The sequence below is a fragment of the Henckelia pumila genome, unplaced genomic scaffold (genome assembly GCF_033568475.1).
Source record: "Henckelia pumila isolate YLH828 unplaced genomic scaffold, ASM3356847v2 CTG_270:::fragment_1, whole genome shotgun sequence".
Taxonomy (NCBI): domain Eukaryota; kingdom Viridiplantae; phylum Streptophyta; class Magnoliopsida; order Lamiales; family Gesneriaceae; genus Henckelia; species Henckelia pumila.
The window spans coordinates 1,118,350-1,141,797 of record NW_027331788.1 but is presented as its reverse complement, the minus strand read 5'-3'; the positions used below and the strand labels follow the sequence as shown (position 1 = coordinate 1,141,797).

At 36.4% G+C, this 23,448-nt stretch overlaps 2 protein-coding genes and 1 long non-coding RNA gene across 6 annotated transcripts; 2 read left to right on the top strand and 1 right to left on the bottom strand.

The window, feature by feature from the left end:
• The first annotated feature begins 563 nt into the window (after positions 1-563).
• On the top strand, positions 564-12,669 carry LOC140870847 (SURP and G-patch domain-containing protein 1-like protein). Of its 4 annotated transcripts, none has more exons than XM_073273255.1 (9): positions 564-730; positions 1,759-2,199; positions 3,573-3,699; positions 6,319-6,425; positions 10,279-10,422; positions 10,893-11,027; positions 11,172-11,351; positions 12,140-12,318; positions 12,445-12,669. In XM_073273255.1, the coding sequence occupies exons 2-9, from the start codon at positions 1,800-1,802 to the stop codon at positions 12,469-12,471; spliced, it is 1,299 nt and encodes a 432-aa protein (XP_073129356.1). In that variant the 5' UTR covers positions 564-730; positions 1,759-1,799; the 3' UTR covers positions 12,472-12,669. The 4 variants fall into 4 exon arrangements, with proteins under 4 accessions (XP_073129356.1, XP_073129355.1, XP_073129358.1 ...); XM_073273254.1 differs by having other exon boundaries at positions 1,756-2,199; XM_073273256.1 differs by having other exon boundaries at positions 566-730; positions 1,756-2,199; positions 6,319-6,398.
• Positions 6,432-9,945, top strand: LOC140870848 (uncharacterized). The gene is made up of 2 exons (XM_073273258.1): positions 6,432-7,968; positions 8,120-9,945. The coding sequence occupies exons 1-2, from the start codon at positions 7,925-7,927 to the stop codon at positions 8,739-8,741; spliced, it is 666 nt and encodes a 221-aa protein (XP_073129359.1). The 5' UTR covers positions 6,432-7,924; the 3' UTR covers positions 8,742-9,945.
• Positions 12,670-15,306: 2,637 nt separating the features above from the next.
• Positions 15,307-17,670, bottom strand: LOC140870851 (uncharacterized). Its single transcript, XR_012147552.1, has 2 exons — positions 17,483-17,670; positions 15,307-15,579 (listed from the first exon to the last, which is right to left on the bottom strand). It is a non-coding gene; the product is annotated as an uncharacterized lncRNA (long non-coding RNA).
• Positions 17,671-23,448: the final 5,778 nt, after the last annotated feature.

Sequence of the window (23,448 nt, the reverse complement as noted above, 5' to 3'; positions counted from 1 at the left end):
CAACAAGAAATTGACCATAAATTCAACATGTGTTGCTTTGGCTCGTCCCTTGTCGTCGTCTGTGTTACTATGGCTCGCGTCGATTCAAAACCCCTGTCCCTTGTCGTCACCTGTGGATGGATTAATTCCTTCAGCCATGGGTTTTTTATGTTAGATAGAGGTGTGGGTTTTCGGCCATGTGTTTTCTTGTGTGAAATAGAGGCGGGGGTTTATAAGGGAGAAAAAAGATCCGTGATTTTTCTGGCCGGAGAAGGAGGAGGTGTGATTTCTGTCTGAGCGAAGAAAGAATGAGCGTAAAATTAGTGTTAATAATTTTGGAGAAAAAAATTAATGATAAAATAATTAAATATGTGAAAGAGGGAGTGCAAAATAAGTTTTTTGATGTATCAGAGAGTGCAAGATAAAATCTTATGACACAAAAACTGAACCTAAAATTTAATTTATGTTTGGGGATTTATCTCCAAGTCTCCAATATATAATAATAATATAATATAATATATATATATATATATATAAAATATATATAACATTTCAAAGTTCAAACATGTGATGGGAATAACATCGAAAGCGCGTTTCTTTTGTCATACGAGACTCTTTAGTATAAAAAATTGTGAGACTGAGAAGTGCATCTGTTGCAGCTTTTTGGGGGAAAAAAAGACCCGATTAGGGTTCCGACTATGATCTTTGCATCAACCATTTTTGAAATTACCATTGATTTCACCTTCTTCCGGTAAACATGTATTCTTTTATCAATCAATTGATGTTATTTGTCAAATTCGGGGTCTCGGCACTGTTTTCGCGTTGAAAGATTGTATCTTTTTGCTACAGCTACCAAGCTTCAAAATTTTGGAGATCTATATTCATTATTCGATCAGCTTGGTCTGATTTTTTCCTCTGTTATCGTTCTTATTTGTAAATTGAAGCATCCAATTTGGTCTAGCTACGGTTTTAAGTGGTTCATGATCGACTGAAGTGATTTTATGGTTTGTGATTTTTTCCTACAGTTCTTGTAAGGATTATATGGAGTGAAGACATATTTTATTGTAATTTTCTACCAAGGCTGCTTTTTGTGCTACTTGTTTTTCAATAGAAAGAAAATGTAGCTAAGCTTATTTATCTTTCTACGAGTTCGTACTTATTTCTATCTTTTCTCCTTTTTTCTTGTTTGACATCAAAATGGGAGAAGGTTAAAGGAACAGGATTGTCCGTTTACAATGTAGGGCGGTACCTTTATATTGCATCTGCCGAGTTTGGGTGTTTCTTTTAGTTGTGCCGCTTTTCCATGGAATATGAGTCGTAATATATCATTCTACTTGTTGTAGCAGAAATTTTTGGACTTCTAGACTTCTAATTAAGTTGTTTGAACAAGATTGTACTTCTGAACTTGTCATTATTGGATATCCCTTCAGACATCAACCCTTTGTAATCGGTTACAGTTGCTTATTTGAGCGATGTAGGTCCTAATTTACGTGCAATATGAAAGTCATTTCTTCACTGTTATGTTACTGGCAAGGAGAAGGTGCTTAAAGATGCTTAACCTAGGTTGACAGTCAAAAGGAATTTTTCTTTCTGATATTTTCATTTATCATCGAATGGTTATTTTCATTATTCTATGAAAATGACCACTTTCTGAAACTGGACAATTTTGTCTTAATATGCATCCACTTAAAAAGATGTGCATACTGTTAATAGCAAGAGTTCTGATGGTCATGAACCACTTCAATGGCTAAATAGCTTGTGAGTTTGCTTGTTTAGCAGTGAGTAATTGCAAGCTGTGAAAGAAATTTGGCACTTAGCCGATGGACAAAGCAACAGATCGTGGCATTTTTGCTAATGATGGGTCATTCATGGAGAGGTTCAAACAACTTCAACAGGAAAAAGATAAGAAGGATGAAGTACGGGAGAAGTCTTTCTCGGGCTCAAGTACATCTGTAACTTCATACCCAAAAACAGTCAATAGTAAACCGACTCTGAATTTTAAGGCTAATAGCTCTCAGAAAATTATCCAATCTCCTTCAAGTGGAAAACTTGCCTTCAGTTTGAAACAAAAGTCAAAACTTGTTTCACCCGCTGTTAAATTTGATGAAGACGAGGATGGAGATGAAAAGGATCGTGGAAATTCCTCAGATGATGGGCCTATGAAGCGTCCAAAATTGGCCGAGCTTGGTGCGTCTGACCGGCAGTCACAAGCTGATGTTGGTAACTACTTTTCTTTCTTTCCTTTTTTTTTTTCAAAAAATTACCTGCTCTATATTTTCTTACGTTGCTGATGAATCCAGCAGGATCTTTGTTATATGTATTCTCATGTCTATACCTGCTGAGAGTAAGTTCGCTAAAATGATACCCCTTATATGCTTGGTTGAGTGTCGGAATTGGAACTTATCTAAAGTCTAGGAATATATTTAATATGTAGGAAGTTCTTTTCCCTAGTTGAGCTCATCAACGCAGCCAAAAAAAAACGAATGAAAGAAAAAAAAAATTTACAGCCAGAATCTTAGTTAGACAAGTTCTAATTTTGGCGGATAATTTTTGCTTAAGGTTGGACAATGCAATGAACGAAATTCGCTCCAGTTTTGAAAGTTAAACGTCAAGAGATGGAAGTTATCATATAATAACTTACATAATTTATATAAATATAAATGAAAAATTGCATAGGACAACTCTGATTGATTAGCTCTACGAATCTTTTATCTTGACTCAATCCGAGATTTGGTCTGCTCGAGTGGAGCTTGGACCTAGCCACTCGTCAACTGTTCACGTGTGTCTTGGTTCGCTCACACTAGTGTCACAATTTCTTTTCCACTTTCTTTTGTGTATGCTTCTTGGCTGGATAGGATTCTTAGATAAATAACTCATGTCGTGGTTTGTCTTCTTGCCAAGCCCCGAGTGTGATTTTGTGTTGTTACCTTTGTTCTGGCTTGAAAAGTTGGTCCCATAATCTTATGCAGGTTGGTAAATTGTTTTGAATCCTTCCAGTCAGTCTTTTTTCTGGTGCAAGAATTTTTAGTTCTTTTTCAGGTCTGTGAATGTTAATTTGTCACATAAGTTTGTCATTTCTCAATGTCATTTCCATTTTGATGTTTACTAGTTGCATGATTCTATATAATTCATTTGAGGTTGGCTCGTGGATATAATGTTTTCAGTCGATAAATTTGTGTGTTTTTCCCCGATTCATATTAATCAGATTTTTTTGGTCCATTCCTCCTTTGTATTTTTTTAAATTGCCTCTCATTTATTTTGATTGGCACTCCATTAAGTTACAACTTGCATTGGCTGGTAAGCATCATATGCTATGCTATTTTCTGGAAAATTTACCTTAGTTGTAGTTAGTCCATGTCAGTCAGCATTTGGCAAAATATCTTTGGATTTTTGCCTGAGCTTGTTGAAACGTAGGGTAAGACATTCTTGTGTTACTTCTATCTGATGAATGCAGCTTAAGACTAAAGATTTGGAAAATCTTTGTCAGAGGAAAGGAGATAACCGAAAAATTTGGGGACTTTGGCACGCCTGCTTCAAAGTAATTCCCAGTTGATAATTCTCTTGTTACTAATCAGTTTATTAAGTACATGCAGTACCACCTTTGCCAAGTGACCTGACAGTGAGGAAAGTAGCAGACAAACTAGCAAGTTTTGTGGCTAAGAATGGAAGGCAGTTTGAGCATGTAACACGACAAAAAAACCCTGGAGACACTCCCTTCAAGTATGTGGTGTTCTTTTCTTGTGTGTTAAGAGCCTGCTTACTTTCTTATAGAATTCGTTGTCTCTGTGAATTCAACTTTATACCATTATATGATCATGTAGTTCGTTCTGAAAACTGATTTTCTTGGGGTATGGTGCTCTTTTTTAGTTTCTTTTTGTCTGACCTCTGTGGAGCTTTGTTGAATGTTGTCTAAATGACATCAATTTTAGGAAGAAATTTGTGCAACTGAGATACATGTATTTCCTAAAGAGGAAATGAGATTATGCCATGAAAAGAAGAATTCTGTTCAGATTTTAAACGGTATACCTGTTTGGTGTTTATAGTTTTTCTAGGAAGACAACATACACGCGGACACATTGGTTTAGGTCCATGAACGTGCTAGAGTTAGACAGGATTTAACTTTTTCCAGATATATTTCCGACTTTAATCTGAGTGGTCTGGAATAAGATCTAGGTTCAATTTGACTTCCAGACAAAAGTTATAGAGAAACCGCAATAATGAAAATGTGATCACGGTAGTGGTGTATAGCAGTGGAACAAACAAAACAAGAAAAATTTGAAAAGATAGATCGGATGCGAACATAAAAGGAGAAAGAAAGTCACGAACTAGCGGAACAAGAAACTGCAGAGGAAGAGTAAGAAGTGGAACAGAGAGGAGATTGGAATGAGGAGTATGAAACTAATGCTTTTTTGTTAAATATTTTATGAGTAAATAGATGGAACATCATTAGTAGTTTTCGTTTGGTGTTTTCAAATAAATTTTATCTTGAAAATGGACATGAAAAATCAAATGGCAGGTAGTTATTAAGGCGCAAGGCACACTAAAGCACATGGGATTCGTTCCTGATATGCAATGTGAAGGGCGAGGTGCGACTTATCGAAGTAAGGCGCAGTAGGCACTAGGCATAAATTTAGAATTCACACATATAAAATGCATTTTACAATGATATTACATAAAAAAAATATATATTTCACAAGAACTAAATAATAGTGCAAATAAAAATCTGTTAGTAAATATCTAGTGAAGTATAGGATCTTGTTATAAAGTACTGTAGAAAGGAAAGCAAAATTAAGAAACAGCCTACCACAAAGGAAAGAAAAGAGTGTATCATTAAAAACTCGAAACAATTCTGCGCTGTGCTTCATTTAATTAATTAAGTTGGTTAGTATAGTGGACTTGGGTGGTTGGGATTCAATAAGTCGTGCCCTGTATAGACGCTTTACATTTATACTGGAATATGCTTTTTTGGGCATTGTTTTCATTAAGTGTGCACTGACATGACTGTAGCACAATCTGTGCATAGACGCGCCTAATGTACGAGGGACGCCTGGGTGTGCCCTGTGTCTAAGTGCAGCCAGGCGCTCGCTTTCACTGTTATTATAATATCTAAAAAAGTTGAAATTTTTAACGGAACTAACTTGTAAATTTTGTATTTGCCAATTTGGGGCTCATCCATTAAAAATCCATCAAAGACCCTTAATTACCGAACCAAACTAACTCCGGATTTGGATAAATATTCAAATGCAGATTTTATTACTTTAGCTAGCACACGTGCAAATTGTGAATCATTTTGTGGGATTCGTAGCTCCACGTCTTTTAATAGAAAATACAGATGTCTACTCAGTAGAATTCTTTTTCTTGTTGTTTAATTTGTTTTGATTGAATTAGATATTAGTTTTAATAGATTAATTTGGTAAAATGCACGTTACTTCAGTCATTTTAACTAAATACCGGTTAATTGGGTGCTAGATATATTTAGTCAAGGAATTTTTTTCTGGAGGCATGCCAAAAGTTTCTCATCTTGATATGCCGATTAATTTGTGGCTGTTCTTTGTGGATAATTTTAGTACCAATTGTGCCTGAATGACCTTGTGAAATTGAGATCTAGCATCATCATCAGCTTGGAAATGAAACCAAACTGGCCTTCCTGCTCCATGATAAAAAAGAACGAGCGGTTTCTAAGTTCTTTCTTTACTTCGCGTGATTTATGCAACATATGAGATGCTTTCGGAATGAAGTTGGCATAAAGCAGGCTACCAGCAAACATTTAGAATGTTACCTCTGAACCTCAAGTATCTTTCTCTCCGATCTTATTGATAAAGCAATATTGCTGGCCATTATGCATACATGCAGCTTCTTCACCTCCTTTGTTTTCTTACTGGAGGTTGCTCAGAAATTTATTTTTAATTGCCGGCAAGACTGCTTTATATAATTAAAATCAGATAGAAATAAACATACTTAAGACCCAAATGCAAATATTCTCTTGTGTCTACCACTTATGTGGGCTGTACATAAATCAATATATCTTGTATTTAAGCGAGATTTTTTAATTATTGAGGCGATTTAATGATGTGGCTGAGAATGATTTTTGTAACATGCACTATAATGTTAACTAGGAAGATTTGTGATTGATAAGTAGGCTGGCTATTGATTAAGTTGGAGTCCACATGCTCATGACAGTCTTTTGTTGTATGATTGGTTTATTTCCTTTACTTACCGTTTAGCCTTTAGATGTTGTGTAAGAATTACAGTTTGTTTATTCTTAAAAATTATCTGTTACCATTTCTTTAAGTTTAATATAAACATCTTGTGATTTTAATTTGATTCCATTCCGTGCAGGTTTTTATTTGATGAAAACTGTTCGGATTACAAATATTATCTGTATCGACTCAGTGAAGAGGAAAAGGCTCTGGGCCAAAGTAAGGATTCCCAAACATCACAAAATGGTTGGTGTATTGATTCTATAGTTCCTGCTATGAGTTGTATTCCAAAGTTCTGTACTTCTGTTTGATTGCACATTTAAGAATGCTGAAATCACATTATCCAGTATGTTATTGTTAGGGACTCAAATACAGTTATGGGCTTTGGCCTTTAATATTTTTGAGCCCAAACCTAAAGAGAGCCCAAGAGTCTTAGAAGAGTATAGATGGTGGGCCTAGATCTAAATAGCCCAAGAGTGTCTTATACAGGGCAATAGATAAATGGCGCAAGGAAGGGAGTTTTTATTCATTCATTCGGTTGTTCTCTTTTGCAGGTTGTAACTAGCATTTTGGCTAGGGAAATACTAGCTTTGGCTAGGGTTTATGTACAGAGATTTATCTCTGGGTTGTTCAAGTTTGTTCTTCCAATATTAATTCTAGGTGTTTTTATCTAATTTCTTGTGGCCAAGTAACCAGTAGCTTAACAATTGGTCCGACCTGCCATGGCCACCACTCGTTCGGACGAAAAGATTGAGATTCTCGAAAAATCAGTCTCGGTGCTTCAGGAAGAAATGGATTCAGTCCACAGAAAGCTAGACTACATAACTTCTCTTGTGGAGAAGTTGCTGCCCGATAGATTCAAGGATCCCGGCCACCACCCTGGCTCTCATGAGTCCCATGACCCAACCTCTGCCCAACATGAATCATCGAAGGAGCTGTATCTGAAGGAAGAGAGCCAACAAGTCACACACGAGGAGGTGGAATACACGACGCTCATCAAGGATGAGTTTCGATCTAGGAGTAGACGCCCAGAATTCTCCTACAGCAACGTCGCTGATGTACTCCGCAATTGGGCTTCAGGGAACGTGGTGGAACTCTCCTTAGAGACCGATCCAAGAGTTGCAGTCAGACCCATGATCCAAGGATTCCCATGGCTTAAAAAAAAAGATCCAGAAAAGGAAAAACCGCAATGGAAATTTATCGTGGCGTTGAAGAAAGGGGAGCCGATCGTGGGCTTGCAGATTGTGCTTCCTAGGGTTTGGACTACCCAGAAGAGGGCTCTTATTGAAGAAACTAACATGGGCTGCCCTTCTATTGGGCCCAAACCTGATAATTGGAGAAACGTAGAAGCCCCTGGACCAGCTATAAGGGCTGCCCTTCTATTGGGCCCAAACCTGATAATTGGAGAAACGCAGAAGCCCCTGGACCAGCTATAAAGATTTGGGCATTGAGGCGTGAGATGGAGGATATCAGTAGATCGCCGCGCGATCATCAGAGAGAAGCCGCTAACTCACAAACCTTATCTTCAAGAGAACGTGCTCGTGTGACAGTGGGTCAACCCTCTATTCTGACAGAAGTTTAAGAACAGAGAATCGGGAAAAGCGGGAAAGCCAAACAATACAGTACAAAGAAATTGAAGAAGGAAAAATAAGGCGTATAGGTTTTAAAGAAGTCGAGAAGAAGCTGCCCAAACAAGGGTGGACAGAGGCTGTGGTTGAAGAATTAAGTACTAAAAAACCAGTAGAATGCAACCTCAAGTTTCTAGATCAACAGATGACAATAGTGGGAGGTACATATCTACTTATTGTTGGGATATTAGTTAGTATGCTTGTTAGAATTTCTGTTTTCGCAAGGGAGGATATTGGAACAAGCCAAACCTATAATTCTAAGTACGTGATTCAGAGATTGGGATTGACCACTGACAGAAACTTCATAAATAGGGTAGAGGATGATGATGATGATGGACATGAGAATAGGGTAAACGACGGATTGGAAAGTGGAACGGAGGCTTGCAGAGGTGGACTGCCCCTAATGAAAATAGATGGGGTGGACTTCATGATAGTGATACGGAACCAAACATTGGCTGAGAATGAGACTTTTAGTTCTATGGATAACTTGCATATAAGGGGGTCATCTTTTGATGAAGCAAACATGGATAGAGTATGGGCAGGTGCTGGGTATCAATATAGAGGGAGTAAGAGATGTAATGGGTTGAAAATACGAGTGGCAATTGAGGTGATCGAGGTGGACAGCTTCGTGTTCCGGACAAATGGGAAGAATTTTAGGCTGGTAGATGCCACTGTGATAACAAAGAAAGAGCAAGGAAGAGGGAAGTGGAAACAACTTGGGTCAGAACCGGTTGACAAGGGAGGGGACGGCATCTATACGCATCAGTTACCAACGGGCTCTCGAGTCACTCTGGTTTTAACTCAACAGACCAAGCAACTAAGGCATGAGCAAAATCTGAGCAAGTTTTGGGAGGCTGGGAAGATTCCTCAACTGAGGAGGCCACCTGGACAGACAAATTTATGTATCCAAGCTGGATCAAAATTTCAGTCTTGAGGACAAGACTGTTTTTGGGGAGGATGGTATTGTTAGGGACTCAAATACAGTTATGGGCTTTGGCCTTTAATATTTTTGAGCCCAAACCTAAAGAGAGCCCAAGAGTCTTAGAAGAGTATAGATGGTGGGCCTAGATCTAAATAGCCCAAGAGTGTCTTATACAGGGCAATAGATAAATGGCGCAAGGAAGGGAGTTTTTATTCATTCATTCGGTTCTCTTTTGCAGGTTGTAACTAGCATTTTGGCTAGGGAAATACTAGCTTTGGCTAGGGTTTATGTACAGAGATTTATCTCTGGGTTGTTCAAGTTTGTTCTTCCAATATTAGTTCTAGGTGTTTTTATCTAATTTCTTGTGGCCAAGTAACCGGTAGCCTAACAGTTATCAATTCTTGTAGCCTTCTTTTGCCTTTTTTGGAACATGTGGTTCATCAGTTGGAATCATTTGTTCATCTTCTTCTTTAGCCTCCGAACATATGGCAGAATAATTTTATCAACTCCAATAAACACGATTATGCTTATATCCTACCAGTGTCGTCTCACGTGAGCGAATAATGTAAAATTGAGTTCACTGTGTCCCCTCTCTTTTTGTTTCTCCTAGTTCATCGACTCTAATTGTGTCATCTAGGAAGCACAAACCCTAAATTATACCCTCCAAACTGGTGAGGAATTTATCCTATTTTTGGGTTCTGTGCTTTTCCCTGTTGAATTCAAGTGGATTCATTGAAGCAAATTTTCCCTGTTTAGGTCATGGATACAATTTATTAGTTGGTATTATTGCTCCCTAAGATGCATCCTTTTCTCCAATGAGGTCTTGGCCTAGTGGCCAAGACTGAGGCCCTGAGACCAAGACCTGAGACCTCTTGGTCTCAGGTTCGATTCCCGCTGACTGTGGGTTAGTTTCCTAATTTATTTAGGTTGATTTGGTTACTTTCTTTGCTTGAGACAAGCACGTCTTGAGTTCATGCTCAAGTCCCGTCAGTTGTGCGGGCAATTTCACTTTGTTTAGTGTTACAATTTGATGTAATTTGATATTCGATGTACTTGTACTCAAAAAAAAAAAAAAGATGCATCCTTTTCCAAAATAGCCAGGCTCTTTCGGTGTTTGATCTGTCTGTATAATTTCTTTGTTTGTTGCATGTTCAATTGATTGAGGGTCGAGGCTTTGATCGATTCGATCACATTGGTGTTGTAGGTCAAACCCATTTTGAGATATTTCCTGGTAGCATCTCGCCCCCCCCCCCCCCCCCCCCCAAAAAAAAAAAAAAAACCCCTCCTCTCTCTTTGTTGCATGATGAAATTGGGTTGTGATTTTATCTCGAAGTCATTCATTAATTTGTAATTTGTGCCCCAATAAAGTGATTAGTATGTATTTGTCCCTTTTTATTCCTTGTTTGCCTCTCACGTTTCTCCGAGGCACCACTCGGTTATAGCATGTCACAGAAAATTGTCCTGAGAATGAAATTTATGATTTTAACTGTTGACGTTAGTTTTCAAGTTGGTCGCATTGTAAATTGGATCATTGTATCTGCTGGTTTAGGCACTGCAACCCCCCCTTCCGGGAGTAGTTCTCAGAGGTCACATAATCAGCATTCAAAATATCAAACTCCTGCCTCAGCCTTGTACGAGTCTGCAGAGCATATGGAACATACTCATTCATCCCAAATAACAAGTGGAAAAAGTGGTCTCTCTCTCTCTCTCTCTCTGCCTGTCTCTCTCTCCTGAAATAAATTTTGTTGTTCAGATCTTTGTTAAGCTTTATTAACTGTATCATCTGGGAAATATATTCTATAGTAATGAAAAACTGATTTGACTTTTGGTTTTCTGTGATATAAGTAGTTGCAGCTGTCAGTATTTTAGTGTTCTATGGAGTAGCAAATTGTTTCGAGGCACTATGTAGTGTTTCTTTGTTAATTTCTGGGAGAAACTTGCTGCATGCCTGTGAGTATATAGAGTATGGGAAAGTGGTACTGCACCTTATTGTATTGTCATTCCTAGATACCTTAGTATTGAGTTAGTAGGATATTTATTACTCTGTATGGTCAGGCAGGCATGCTTATGTTTTTGAAATGCACTCATTTTGAATTCCAGGTGGCTTTTTTAGATTTTTTTCCTTTCGGTGCTTATTATCCTTATTGTGCCAAATATTGATAGGTGAATCAAGTACCCCAACTGCCTCAGACCCTATAGCAATGATGGAATTTTACATGAAGAAGGCTGCACAAGAAGAGAAATTGAGGCCTCCTAAACCATCAAAAGATGAGATGCCTCCTCCCGCTGCTCTCCAAGGTTGATTTGCATTTAGGGTTTTCCAAGTTTTGTATTGTTGTCCTTTTCATCTACAATGAACTTTTTCTTCAGATTCCTAGTTTAGTATTGTATCATTCAATAGTATTAATGTTTTGTTGTACTTGATGTCTTCTTAATGCGCAGCCTCTACTAAAAAGGGACACCACATGGGTGATTATATTCCTCTAGAGGAACTTGAAAAATTCATGGCTACCTGTAATGATGTTTCTGCTCAGAAAGCTGCAAAGGAATATGCAGATAAAGCAAAAATCCAGGCAGATAATGTTGGTCACAAGCTTTTGTCGAAAATGGGCTGGAAGGAAGGTAAGTGAAGGGATCACAATATGGTACCTTGACCCATGAATCGTGATCTCACTTTGAATAATTTGATAGATTTCGTCTTTTATGGCTCTTCTGTTTAAGTCAACTGTTGGCAACCAATCTGAAGGCTTCCCTCTCAGTTCAACTATTTTCTGAAATTTTTTCTTAAGTTTTTCATTTATCTATTAACGTTTCTATAAGCCTCTTTCTCATAATCACCCTTCTAAATTGTTCTTTATGTGTTAGTCCATCAAGAGTGAAGATGCTCGGAGAGCATATCTAATTGTTTAGGGTCATGACTTTTTCGTTCTTTATATTCTTCATGGTCATAGTGAGAACTTATTTCCTGGTTAGCTCGTGTCTTATGTGATACTACTAGTATTTTGTTGTGGCTTCAACCTTAATAACAATCATAAGACACACGGTACCAAGATATCCTGGATGTCCATGCTTCGAGGTTGCAGAAAATCACCTCAGTGGATTATTTATTTGAACAGTGATTGTCTGTGAAATGACATTGTTTTAATACTGACAGTTGTTAATTTGCTTTGGCTGTAATCATAATGGTTATATCGTCTCCATATTATTATATGGGAGGTCTCCACTGCTGTAATTCCTGTGGAATTCATTTCCGCTTAAAGTATGTCTGCCCTTTTATCTGAGGAGGTTGTGGGAAGTTGTTTCATGAGCATGACTTAGGATCTCTGTTTGATTGTGTTTATTTATGGACAGTTGTGAGAATTTGGAAAATGCAACTTGAATTTCTGTCTGAATTTGATTGTGAACTGCAGGCGAGGGCCTGGGGAGCTCGAAAAGTGGAATTGCTGCACCAATTATGGCAGGTGATGTGAAAAAGGATAACCTGGGCATAGGTGCTCATGCTCCAGGTGAGGTTACAGCCGAAGATGACATATATGAGCAGTACAAGAAGCGAATGATGCTCGGTTATCGCCATAGACCTAATCCCTTGGTATAGTGCACAAGTTATTCTTAAGTATTCATAATTAGATACACAGTTTATTTTTATTCGCCGTTGTATTTAGCACTCGTTCTCACAAGAGTGATCTCATGCGTCTCGTTGATTTGCTCATTGCAGAACAATCCACGAAAATCTTATTACTGAAGACAAATGTATCTGGTCCTTGAGAATAATCAGAGGATTCAGAGTTCTTTCGATTGAATCTGTGCTGCTTACCTGTGTTTCCTCGATGTGCCATGGTAGTTCCTGATTACCGTCTTCTTGAAGCTGTGCTGCGAATTTAAATTGAGGTTGTATCAAACAACTTTAATTATTAGTATTGAATTCACGTGTCTATTTTTATTTACTAGAAGCAAAGAGAAACGCAAAATTACATAACTCAATATGATATTAAAACAAGGATATTGTAATTTGTTTCGATTCATATTACTTATTAAAATGTTAAGTTTGAAAATAAACAATGAGATAGTAGTTTTTTTTTCTAATTTTTGGATAATAATCTTGCTTCTGACAACACATTTCAACCATTTTATCTAGTTAGAAAATCAATTAACTTCTGTGTTTGGTTGCTTTAAAGTTACAATACTATGTAGTTCAATTTGAAAGTTAAACTCTTGAATGAAAATCAAGATATTCCTCTCTTTCTATTTTTCGTGTAAAGTGGTAAGAGTTAATTGTTTTTTTTTTTTATCTATCTCATTTATCTTTTTCACTTCACTGCCAAAATTAAAAAAAAAAAAAAGCAAAAGAAAAAATTGTGTCGTTGATATATCATGTTGACATGTACAATACTTTATTATCTTAATCGGCATTTACTTTGTTATGCTATGAAATCACTTGAAATGCAAATTGATCAACTTGCATGTGCCATAAATAATATATGCTCCCTACTTAAACTATTTTGCCTGTACGAAGATCATCTGACATGCCCACTTGCTTCAGTTAATTCCACTACTACAGTTCTAGTGAACTACAACTTTCATTCTTGAAGACAATGGCTATTCCTTCAACTATGTCGTTATACCTTCATCCGATGAAACTCAATCGATGAGATTACTTTTTTCACTAAGAGATAAAACTATGCTTATTTCTTAAGGTATTCATCTGGATCGAACCAAAAATTCGATTAACCGAACGCAATTTCACGGTTTGGTTCGGTTAAAACCGAAACACTTTTATTTTTCGGTTCGGTTTAAGCCGAATTTGTATTTAATTAATTTATATTTATTATTAATAAAACAAATTACAATGATTTAAAAACTAAAATTAATTATTTTAAAATTTTTGAAAATTGGTTTTCAGTTCAATTCAGTCAACTTAGCTAAAAAACCAAAGTGAACCGAAAATACGAGAAACTAAAAATAATAAAACGAACCGACTTACCCAAAATAGCCTTTAGCTCAAAAAAAAAATACAAAAAAGAAGTGTGCATTCTTGTAAATAATAGTCAAGTCATGGGTGCCAAATTCCTATTTCAAAAGAATAACCCAAACAAAATTAAACAATTTTTTTCATACATCAAAATTTTATTTGAATTTGTATAACAATAAATAGTTTACCCAATTCTTGCACAAAATTGAAAAAAAAAAAATCACCTTCTAGTGTAGCCAAACAATTTTTAAAAAATATAAAATAACAAATGTAGGTGAAAAAATTAAGGGGATCCCAAAACGTTCATTAGAATAAACAAAAAAAAAACAAATAAATAGAAAGAATAATAATGGAGAAAATAGAGTTAAAAAAGATGAAAAGAGAGAAAGATAGGAGAAAACGTTGGTTGGGTGCAAGCAATCAAAACGAAAATAATCATTTTAATTAAATTAAATTAATCAGTCTGAAATAAGAATATAAAAAAAATAAATAAATACAAATTAAATTAAATTAATCAGTATGAAATAAGAATATAAAAGAAAAATAAATAAATAGAAATTAAATTAAATTAATCAGTATGAAGTAAGAATATAAAAGGAAAATATAAATAAATAGAAAGACTAATAAAAGGGATAAAAAGGTAAGTGAATTTTTTTTAAAAAAGAGACAAATGAAAAGATAATGATTAAATGAAAACATATAAATTGAAAGCGCCATCAATTAAAATAAACAAATGAGATGAGATTTTGTCATTTTAATTATTTGATAATTAGTTATTGATGAATAATCTTTATGAATATTTATTAAAGCAAGCTGATGGAAATTGATTCCAATCAAACTAACAAATTCAATGTCTTCAAAAAAACATTGGAACTCTTAAACCCACATATTCTACCATTTAAAACAAAAGAACAACTATATAAATTCACAAATAAACTCTATATATATATGTATGTGGATGGATAGATATAGGTAGTATAGATTTATTTTCCTGTCGATTAAGCATTTGTAAATGCAATTATCCGAATGCAGATAGTGTTATTGGTTCATGATATAACATTTTGTTGGATTGACTCTTTTAAAATGCTTTTAGTGCATAGTTTTTTCTATTTTTTTCCCCAAAAAAGATGATTTAGGTAATAATTACACTTTGGCAACGGGCCATACCTCTTTTGGACCTGGACCCTCTCGAAAGTGGGCGTGGATCCGATTGGATTCACAAATCCATTCGTGTTTGCAAAAGTGTATTTTAAGTTTTTTCAATTTTCTTGTCAATAAAACATTTGGAAATTCTAAGTAAAAACTGAGAAGCACTCAAAATGAGTTTACAAACAAGTATCACACAGTTTTGGCTGTCTTGCCTGATTTGTCATTTGATGTTTTTTTTTATTACTAAAATATCAGTATTTCGTATAATTGATGTACACCTATTGAAACAACCCTAAACTCTAGTTTAATTAAATAAATGAGAAAAAGAATTTTGGGATATATTATTATTATTATTATAGAAATTTTTCAAAAAATTTCGCCATGACATATCTGCAAATGCTTAATCCATCCTGTCTCAACTCAACAGTTCAAAACAAAAACAAAAATAATGATTCCCAATAAATAGAAACATAACATGATATCATAAATATTTGAAAGAAAAAGCAAACCCAACAAGGGGGAGAACAACGGATAACAATTTTACATGTCAAGTATCAACGCAGGGAATCACATATCCTGCTAAACAACTGGGAAATATACATGAGTAAATAATTCTTTATTACAGACAACTCTATACTGAAAAGTAAAGGGAAGCGACGGCCATGGGTGTGCTCCGCCAGATGCTATCAACCTGGAGGTCCTGCCCCTCAGTCCCTGGGAAATCATCCTCACCTGCACCAAGTAGATGTAGTGAGCCTAAAAACTCAACAAGAATATGTGGTGAAATAACGAATAATAAATATACATGCACACACAATTAAAAATAGCTTATACTTAAAATACATCGTCTTTTCCTAACTGAAACTCTAGCAAAAAGAATACGTGAAAACGTTTCATGCATGACTGAATCTAACTGACTGAAGCTAAACTCGAATTGAGAGCGCATAACAAGACTGAACATGTGAACTGAAGTGACTAAACTGAGAATTAATGAACTGAACTGATAAACTAACTGTAAACATAAAAGTTGATAAACTGAATAACTGATAAACTGAATAACTGAATAACTGATAAACTGAATAACTGATAAACTGTAAACTTAGATCGTTGATTGAAACCCTCTGTTTTTTTATCGATCAATGTATACTATGCCGACAAGACGCCGAGATTTCTCCCGACGCGACATTGCCCATTATAACTGATTTGGTAGGGGTTCCTAGATTTCTTCCGACCGCACACTACCCGTCGATTTGGTAGGGGTTCCGGGATGTCTCCCGGCCGCACACTACCCGTCGTTTGGCAAGTGAGCTGAGACATCCCCCAACCGACATTGCCTGTCTTGGCACAATCAACTTTCCTTATTCAAAATATTTTCTTTCCTTGACTCGAATTCTTGGACTGAACTCGAGAAAAAGACTTCTTTCGAAATAATTACTCGATTCTCAAATGAATGAAGTAGGATGGTTGACATGGATGGTGATTTAGGTGGCAAACCATGACTAAGAATCTAGACTTTACTTTTTGGCACTTAGGACGTATCCCGAGCAATCCACTTGCAAAAGCTTATAACATACTCATTTCCTAATCAAATCGACTTACGCTTGGAAACCACGGTTCCCATGCCTTCTATACTCAACTAAAAAATCATCCTCGAAGCACCATTCTTACCCAAAGATTCCTGACAATAAAGTTTCTGGGCAGCACACTTAACACCTAAAATCTTGCCCTTAAAATTCATAGCCTAGAAATTAGCCCATAACTTAGCCGAATTAGGACCCATTGGAACGACATTTCCTTAGTATCCTATGTTAATCCTAAACCGTACCCTTAGCCAAAAAAAAATCAGAGTATAACACTTGTTTTGTATAACTATTTCCAGACAGCCCACGACACTTTGACAGATTCATGCTTAACACTCATCTTCCTTCCATGACATGCACACCTTGATCTCCCAGGTTAATAGCCTATAAACTAGGCCTAAACAACCTCCTAATTTCACCAAAACCCCTAAGACCAACTCCCTCACAAACCAAAAATCCCAACTCAAGCTCAGCCCCTGCCCTTGAACAAGTTCACAGCTCGAGAAGCTGACCCTGCCCTTGGACCGACCCCTTTCACAACCAGCACCCAGCCAATATCCCAATCACCTCAACCTATGATGGCCATAACGAACAACCTAGGTGCTACCACGTGAGCTACGTTCTCACCCATGATAGCCCCTATTTCACCATCCAACAACACGCAAACTCGAATCAAACACAAACTCAACACAATGATAGAATCTCGAAAATATGGCAGGAACGAACAATGATCAGAAACATTTATCACACATCTATCCATTTCAAGAAATATGATATGACTCAATCTCAAGCATGATCAATACACCACAAGGAAAAACTGAGCTTCGGACACGCAGAAAAATAAAGGCATCGGTCAGGAAATTAAAATGCCCAGAAAAAATCGAACAAGCTTCCGTAAATCCTGGAATTCGAAATTCAAGCAAGTAAAGCACACCAAAGGGAATCAGGGATTTCGAACGGCTAATCCAAGAAAAAACATAGAACACGAGCAGCTTTTACAAGAATGCAGAAAACAATCGGACATCCTCCTAAATTCAGAAAAATTTGGCAAATACCAGGAGGAACACGAGCACGCAACGTAATAATCTACTTGGTGGCCAAAGAAACCCATAATCTTGCCTTAATCAGAAAACAATCAGAAAGGAAAGGGAAGGGGGAGCTCAAGGTAAGACCACGCCGAAGAGGAAAAGGGAGCTGCTGCAGTCGAGGTTCGAAGGAAATGAAAATGGAGAAATCTAATGAGGCCGATTGAATGAGGGAAAATGAGAATGGAGTGGCTTGGAGAAGGGGAGATAAATTTTGGGCCGATGAAATGGGCTGGGCGAAATCTTTAGTGGGCCGAGACTAGGCTGAGGAAGTTCTTAAAATGGGCCGAGTAAAAGTGTTCGGCCCTGATTTCGCAAATACACAAATTTGAAAATTCGAAAATAAATACTTACATTTTATTCGTCGGGTTTTAAGATGCTAATTAACTTAAAATATTTGAGCAACTTAAACTTTAAAGAAATTTAAACAATAACTTAGAAATTAAATTCAACACTTTAAATATTTTGATGTCACGGAAATGAGTAAAATATTTAAATAACAAAAAGAGTGATTAAAATAATTTAAACAAATTAAATATATGTTTAAAATTCATTTTAAATAAATATACGAGCGGAATAAAACTTTTAAAATGACTCAGACAGTTAAAATCTATTAATAAATAAACAAAACATTTAAAATAAGTTAAAATAACCAATTGCTAAACTTAAATTATTTTAAATAAATAAGTCGAGCAATTAAAATCATTTAAATAAGAAAATCTTAAAACCTTTAAAATTTTTAAGCAAATAAGTGGTATAATAAAATAATTTAAATGAGTAAACTTAAACAATTAACAGCAATAATTAAATCGTTAGTACAATAAAATCATTTAAATAAATAACTAATATTTATTAACACATAATCCAAATAAAGAATTTGAATCAATTAAAATTAAAAAAATAATAAATCCTAATATTTATTAAATTTAATGCATGCGATTTAGTATATTAGATTTTAGGTGCTACACCTATTGTCATTTAGTGACTATTTATTTAAAAAAAATGTTACATTTTTTGCATGTTTTTTTTTTTATTTTACTATTTATTTTTTTTATTATTTTTTTTGTTTTTTTTAAAAAATATATACAATTACGCAACGTGTGTGCTTGGTAATTACTCTTAAAGAATAATTTAGCAACAGTAAAACAAAATCCCCAAAAAATACTAGTAACATATCGCGAATAGCAATTTATGTAGACAAAAATATGTTTGAATTTGTTTTTAGAAAAAAAATGTTTGAATTTTAAATTGTAAATAAATATAATATATAAGATTTTTTAAAAAATACTGTTTTTGGATAATAAGTGAAATTACTTGGAAGCATTTTTTTTTTTTTGTGTGGGTAAAAGGGAAATAATAGATATCACTATAATTTCAATTATGCGTGATAATACTCAATAATGTGATCCGATCCCTTGGCCGAGTTAATGAAGCTAGTCCGACCTAATGGAATCTACAACCAACATCAAGGTGTTAAGAGGGACCAAAACGTGTTTCGACTTATCTTTTCCGATGCTCAAATCAAATGCTAAGATAACGAAATATAGTGAGTGATGTGTGTACACTCGATGATGAGGATGGATCCCAAACAATAAAATCGAACCTGGTATTTATAGGAGAAACCTCTGGATTTGGTGTCGTCTTTCCTTAATTAAAATACGAGAATATTGGGATTTTAATCCCGTGAATCTTGTCTGAGATCTCGTCTGAATCTTCCCTAAATATGGAAGGTCGAATCTTTGAAGGGGTCTAATACCGGATAGCTGATCTGGTGTTCTAACTGACCTAACATCTCTGTCGACCTGCCGACCCAACATCTTAGCCGACCTAGCACTAGTGGTAAGGGAGCTCTGCCGACCTGCCGACCCAACATCCTAGCCGCCCTAGGACGAATGGTAAGGGAGCTTTGCCGACTTGCCGACCCAACATCCTAGCCGCCCTGGGAAGAATGGTAAGGGAGCTTTGCCGACTTGCCGACCCAACATCCTAGCCGCCCTGGGACGAATGGTAAGGGAGCTTTGCCGAACTACCGACCCAACATCCTAGTCGAACCGAGGTGATTCTGGGTGAGGATCATTGATGGCTGAGCTGATTTCCTGAGGTGATTCTGGGTGAGAGTCATCGATGGCCGAGTTGATCTCCTCTCGGGGTATCACAAGTCCCCCCTAGAATTTGAACTGAATTCAAATACCGGAAGTTCGTGAAGTTTCTTGTCTGAGATCACCCTGAAGTTTCTTCCGACCTGAGGTGACGCCCTAGGACGAATGATAAGGGAGCTTTGCCGACTTGCCGACCCAACATCCTAGCGCCCCTGGGAAGAATGGTAAGGGAGCTTTGCCGACTTGCCGACCCAACATCCTAGCCGCCCAGGGACGAATGTTAAGGGAGCTTTGCCGAACTACCGACCCAACATCCTAGCCGAACCGAGGTGATTCTGGGTGAGGATCATTGATGGCTGAGCTGATTTCCTGAGGTGATTTTGGGTGAGGGTCATCGATGGCCGAGTTGATCTCCTCTCGGGGTATCACAAGTCCCCCCTAGAATTTGAACTGAATTCAAAGACCGGAAGTTCGTGAAGTTTCTTGTCTGAGATGACCCTGAAGTTTCTTCCGACCTGAGGTGATTCTTGGAGATCAAACTGTAGATGCTGGGACATCTAGGAATATTATTGAGGTACGTAAGTACTGACTGAGATAGCTAGCGGGTTTGCATACTTATGTGTTTCATATTATATGACATGATACATGTTACTGCTTTAAAATATTATGATGCATGTGCATATCATATTGAGCTTGTATCTCCTTCGAGATAAGCTAGAGTTGTAGGGAGCTCAGCCCTTGTTAGGACGTTTGACACTGAGATTCACAGTGACCGACGGGTCGAGCGAACTCTAGTGATCTAAGTGACATTTTGATCCACGTCCAGTTAGGAGTGAGTGGATGTGCCCAGTGATTTGACTCCCCGATGGTACTACTCATATCCTAGGCGTCACTCTGAGCAGATTCTGATTTGTTTACCCAGATATGGATACCCATTCATTACATTGCATGCATTATATTTGTATGTTTACCCGTATTAGCGCACGTCCAGTTATTTTTTTTTTGTATGGACACCCCATTCGACGAGGCAGTTGTAGGAAGTTCATCAAGAGACTTGGAGTAGTCAGTGATCAAGGTGTGACAACAGGTTTAGCTGTTAGGATGTATTTTATTATATTATATTTAAAATTTATTCGATCGTTTTGTATTATTTTGGTTTATTTGCCGGTTGTATTCTGTCGGTTTAGTATTCTTATTTAATTTATGCAGCGCACTTTGATTATGTTTTAAATTGCATGCTTAAATTTTTGATTAGTAGGTGATCACGGTGCGAGTCACTATATTTATGGTATCAAATCATGCAATAGGATTCTTGGGACATAGTATTGACATTTGGGTTATCCTTGTAGATTACGAATTGGATTCAATGACGATAGTAGTGACAAGAGTTGGAATAGCAAGACACTTATTCTTTTCCAAGATCATCATTACCAAGATTTTTATCAGAGACTCGCCTTATGTGGATCCCAGCAAGATTGAGCTGGAAAGGAAGATCCAGTTTTGAACTCCAGGTATTTCTTGGGATTGGTTAGAGCGCATGAGATGCTGTGATCCATCCAGCTTTGACCAAGCAAGATACCCTGGAAGATTCTTCACTAGTAGTTGGAGAGATTGTCATAGGAATATTGTCTCATCTACCAGATAAGAAACCCAATAATATTGGAAGGATCCGGTATATTAGCAAGATCCTTTAGATCTTGTGAGGAAGAGGGTCTGACAGTAGTCTATGGAGACTGAAGACGGACGGAAACCTCACGTTCAAGATCAATAGATGGAATGAAATATTTTTGCACTTAGTCGGATTGTAAGTTTTGTATAAAGATTTGATGTAAAAGTATTTGGTTGTCCTGTTTTGTTATTTTGGGACTGTAATAAGTTGTACTGGTTTTTGGTTTTGGGATTAAAATGAATCAGAGTTGGATCATTTTCCAGTGTTTAGTTGTTTGGTATTCAACTATAGTTACTTTCTGTATAATCTGATTAGAGTTATACGTGTTAACAAATGATTAGATTTGGATGTTTTTTGTGGGGACCTCGGGTTGCTAATCTCATTTTAGGGCAGCTAATGATTAATTAAACAATTAATTAAACAATTAAAGAATAATAAATCAAGAGCAGAATTTATTTTTTTTTTAAATCTTCGAGCCTCGCTCGATGGGGCAAAGTCAGCCGATCGAGCGAGCAAAATGTCAAATTCTCGGGTCTGCACATATATTGGCCTCGCTCGATCGGTCAAAACCTACCGATCGAGCGAGCCCAAAATGCTCGATTTCTGCCTTCAATTTAAAGGGCCTCGCTCGATCGGTAACATCAGTCCAAATTCCTTCATGATCAACTCATATCATGGTTTATAAATTCTAAAACATGCATATCAACATGTATAAAGTTTCAAGTATCAAATCATGCATTCAATACATCAATCGAATAGCGTAAAGACATGAAACGATAAGCTACACTAAGTCTCAAAAGTGAGCTTCTAAATCACAAGTTTCATGTTAACTTCAATGTTATCTAACTACCATTCTTCAGCTTAAAACCCGAGTCCACACTTGCCACATCTCTCTCCCGAGCTATCAATGTCGTCTCAACAAAGCTCCTGCCCCTTCTGTTGCAATGCACACATACAAAACAAAGCAATAGCCGGATAAAATCTGGTGAGAAAGCATTCTTAGTATAATCGACATATAAATGCGTTAAATAAATTCATATCAACTCTAAACATATCAATTCAAGAATAGAGTAAAGATAACACATATATCGACTCAAACTTCAAATCAAAACTCAATTTATATAGCGCGCTAACTCAAGAATTGATTCTTATCACTTTGTTGCCATCAAGATTCGTATCCGATCTTGACATGGATATCCATCTATCGTAGCCATTCTGGGCTAGAAAATAAGGTTAACCGCAACCTTGGCATAGAATCAATTCAATATACAATCATATCAAAAGCAATAAAGATCCACTACCTGTGATGGATCGACAATAACATAAGTTCTACCTCAAGAACAAATACTCAAACAAGTATGTGGTTTGTTCGAGATAACTCAAGAATAGTCGTTCTTGAGTTTCACAGTCCCTGACTCGCGATGTCGTCATTATACCTTTCATTCTCGAGTTGACGATGTTCCACATCTGGATAGGAAGTACCACAACTCATAGCAAATCTGCTCATTCAAATAACATTCGATCTTCAAGGGAACACAACTTCAACTATCATCATTTCTTCTTCGGTTTCAAGTTGAGGTTCTTGAGTCAATAGTCTCCTATTAAACTCTAAAACATATCATCAAAACATGTATATCAAACCTCATTCTATTCAATCATTTCAGAATTGAATCAAAATCATCAATATAGATTCAATCAACATCATTTCAAACTTCAACTCCTTCTTATTCGATACAACTCGGAGTCGTGAATCGTTAGCCTTCGAAACTCAACTGAAATCGAGAAATACAAATGCCATAACATTCATAACATCTAAACAACTATCTCAACTCAGTTATAGGCTATCAAAAGATCCAAAAACACGAATCAACGGCGTAGCGATTAAAAATCGGTAACCGACGAAATATCGAATTCGAATCTAACTGATTTAACTTCAATCCAATTCATACGTCCATTCCAAATCATTAATACATCATTCTAATCCTTATAACAGCAGCTAAGTATATCAAATACAAGCTGGATATCATAACAAGTTCATTCCTTAATCCATATTCGATCCGGTTTTGAAAATAAACAATACAATACGTCAAGAACATGATCATATACCAAAGTACTGATCTCTACCAAATTTCGTTCTTACAAACATGCCGAGATGATTAAATACTTAC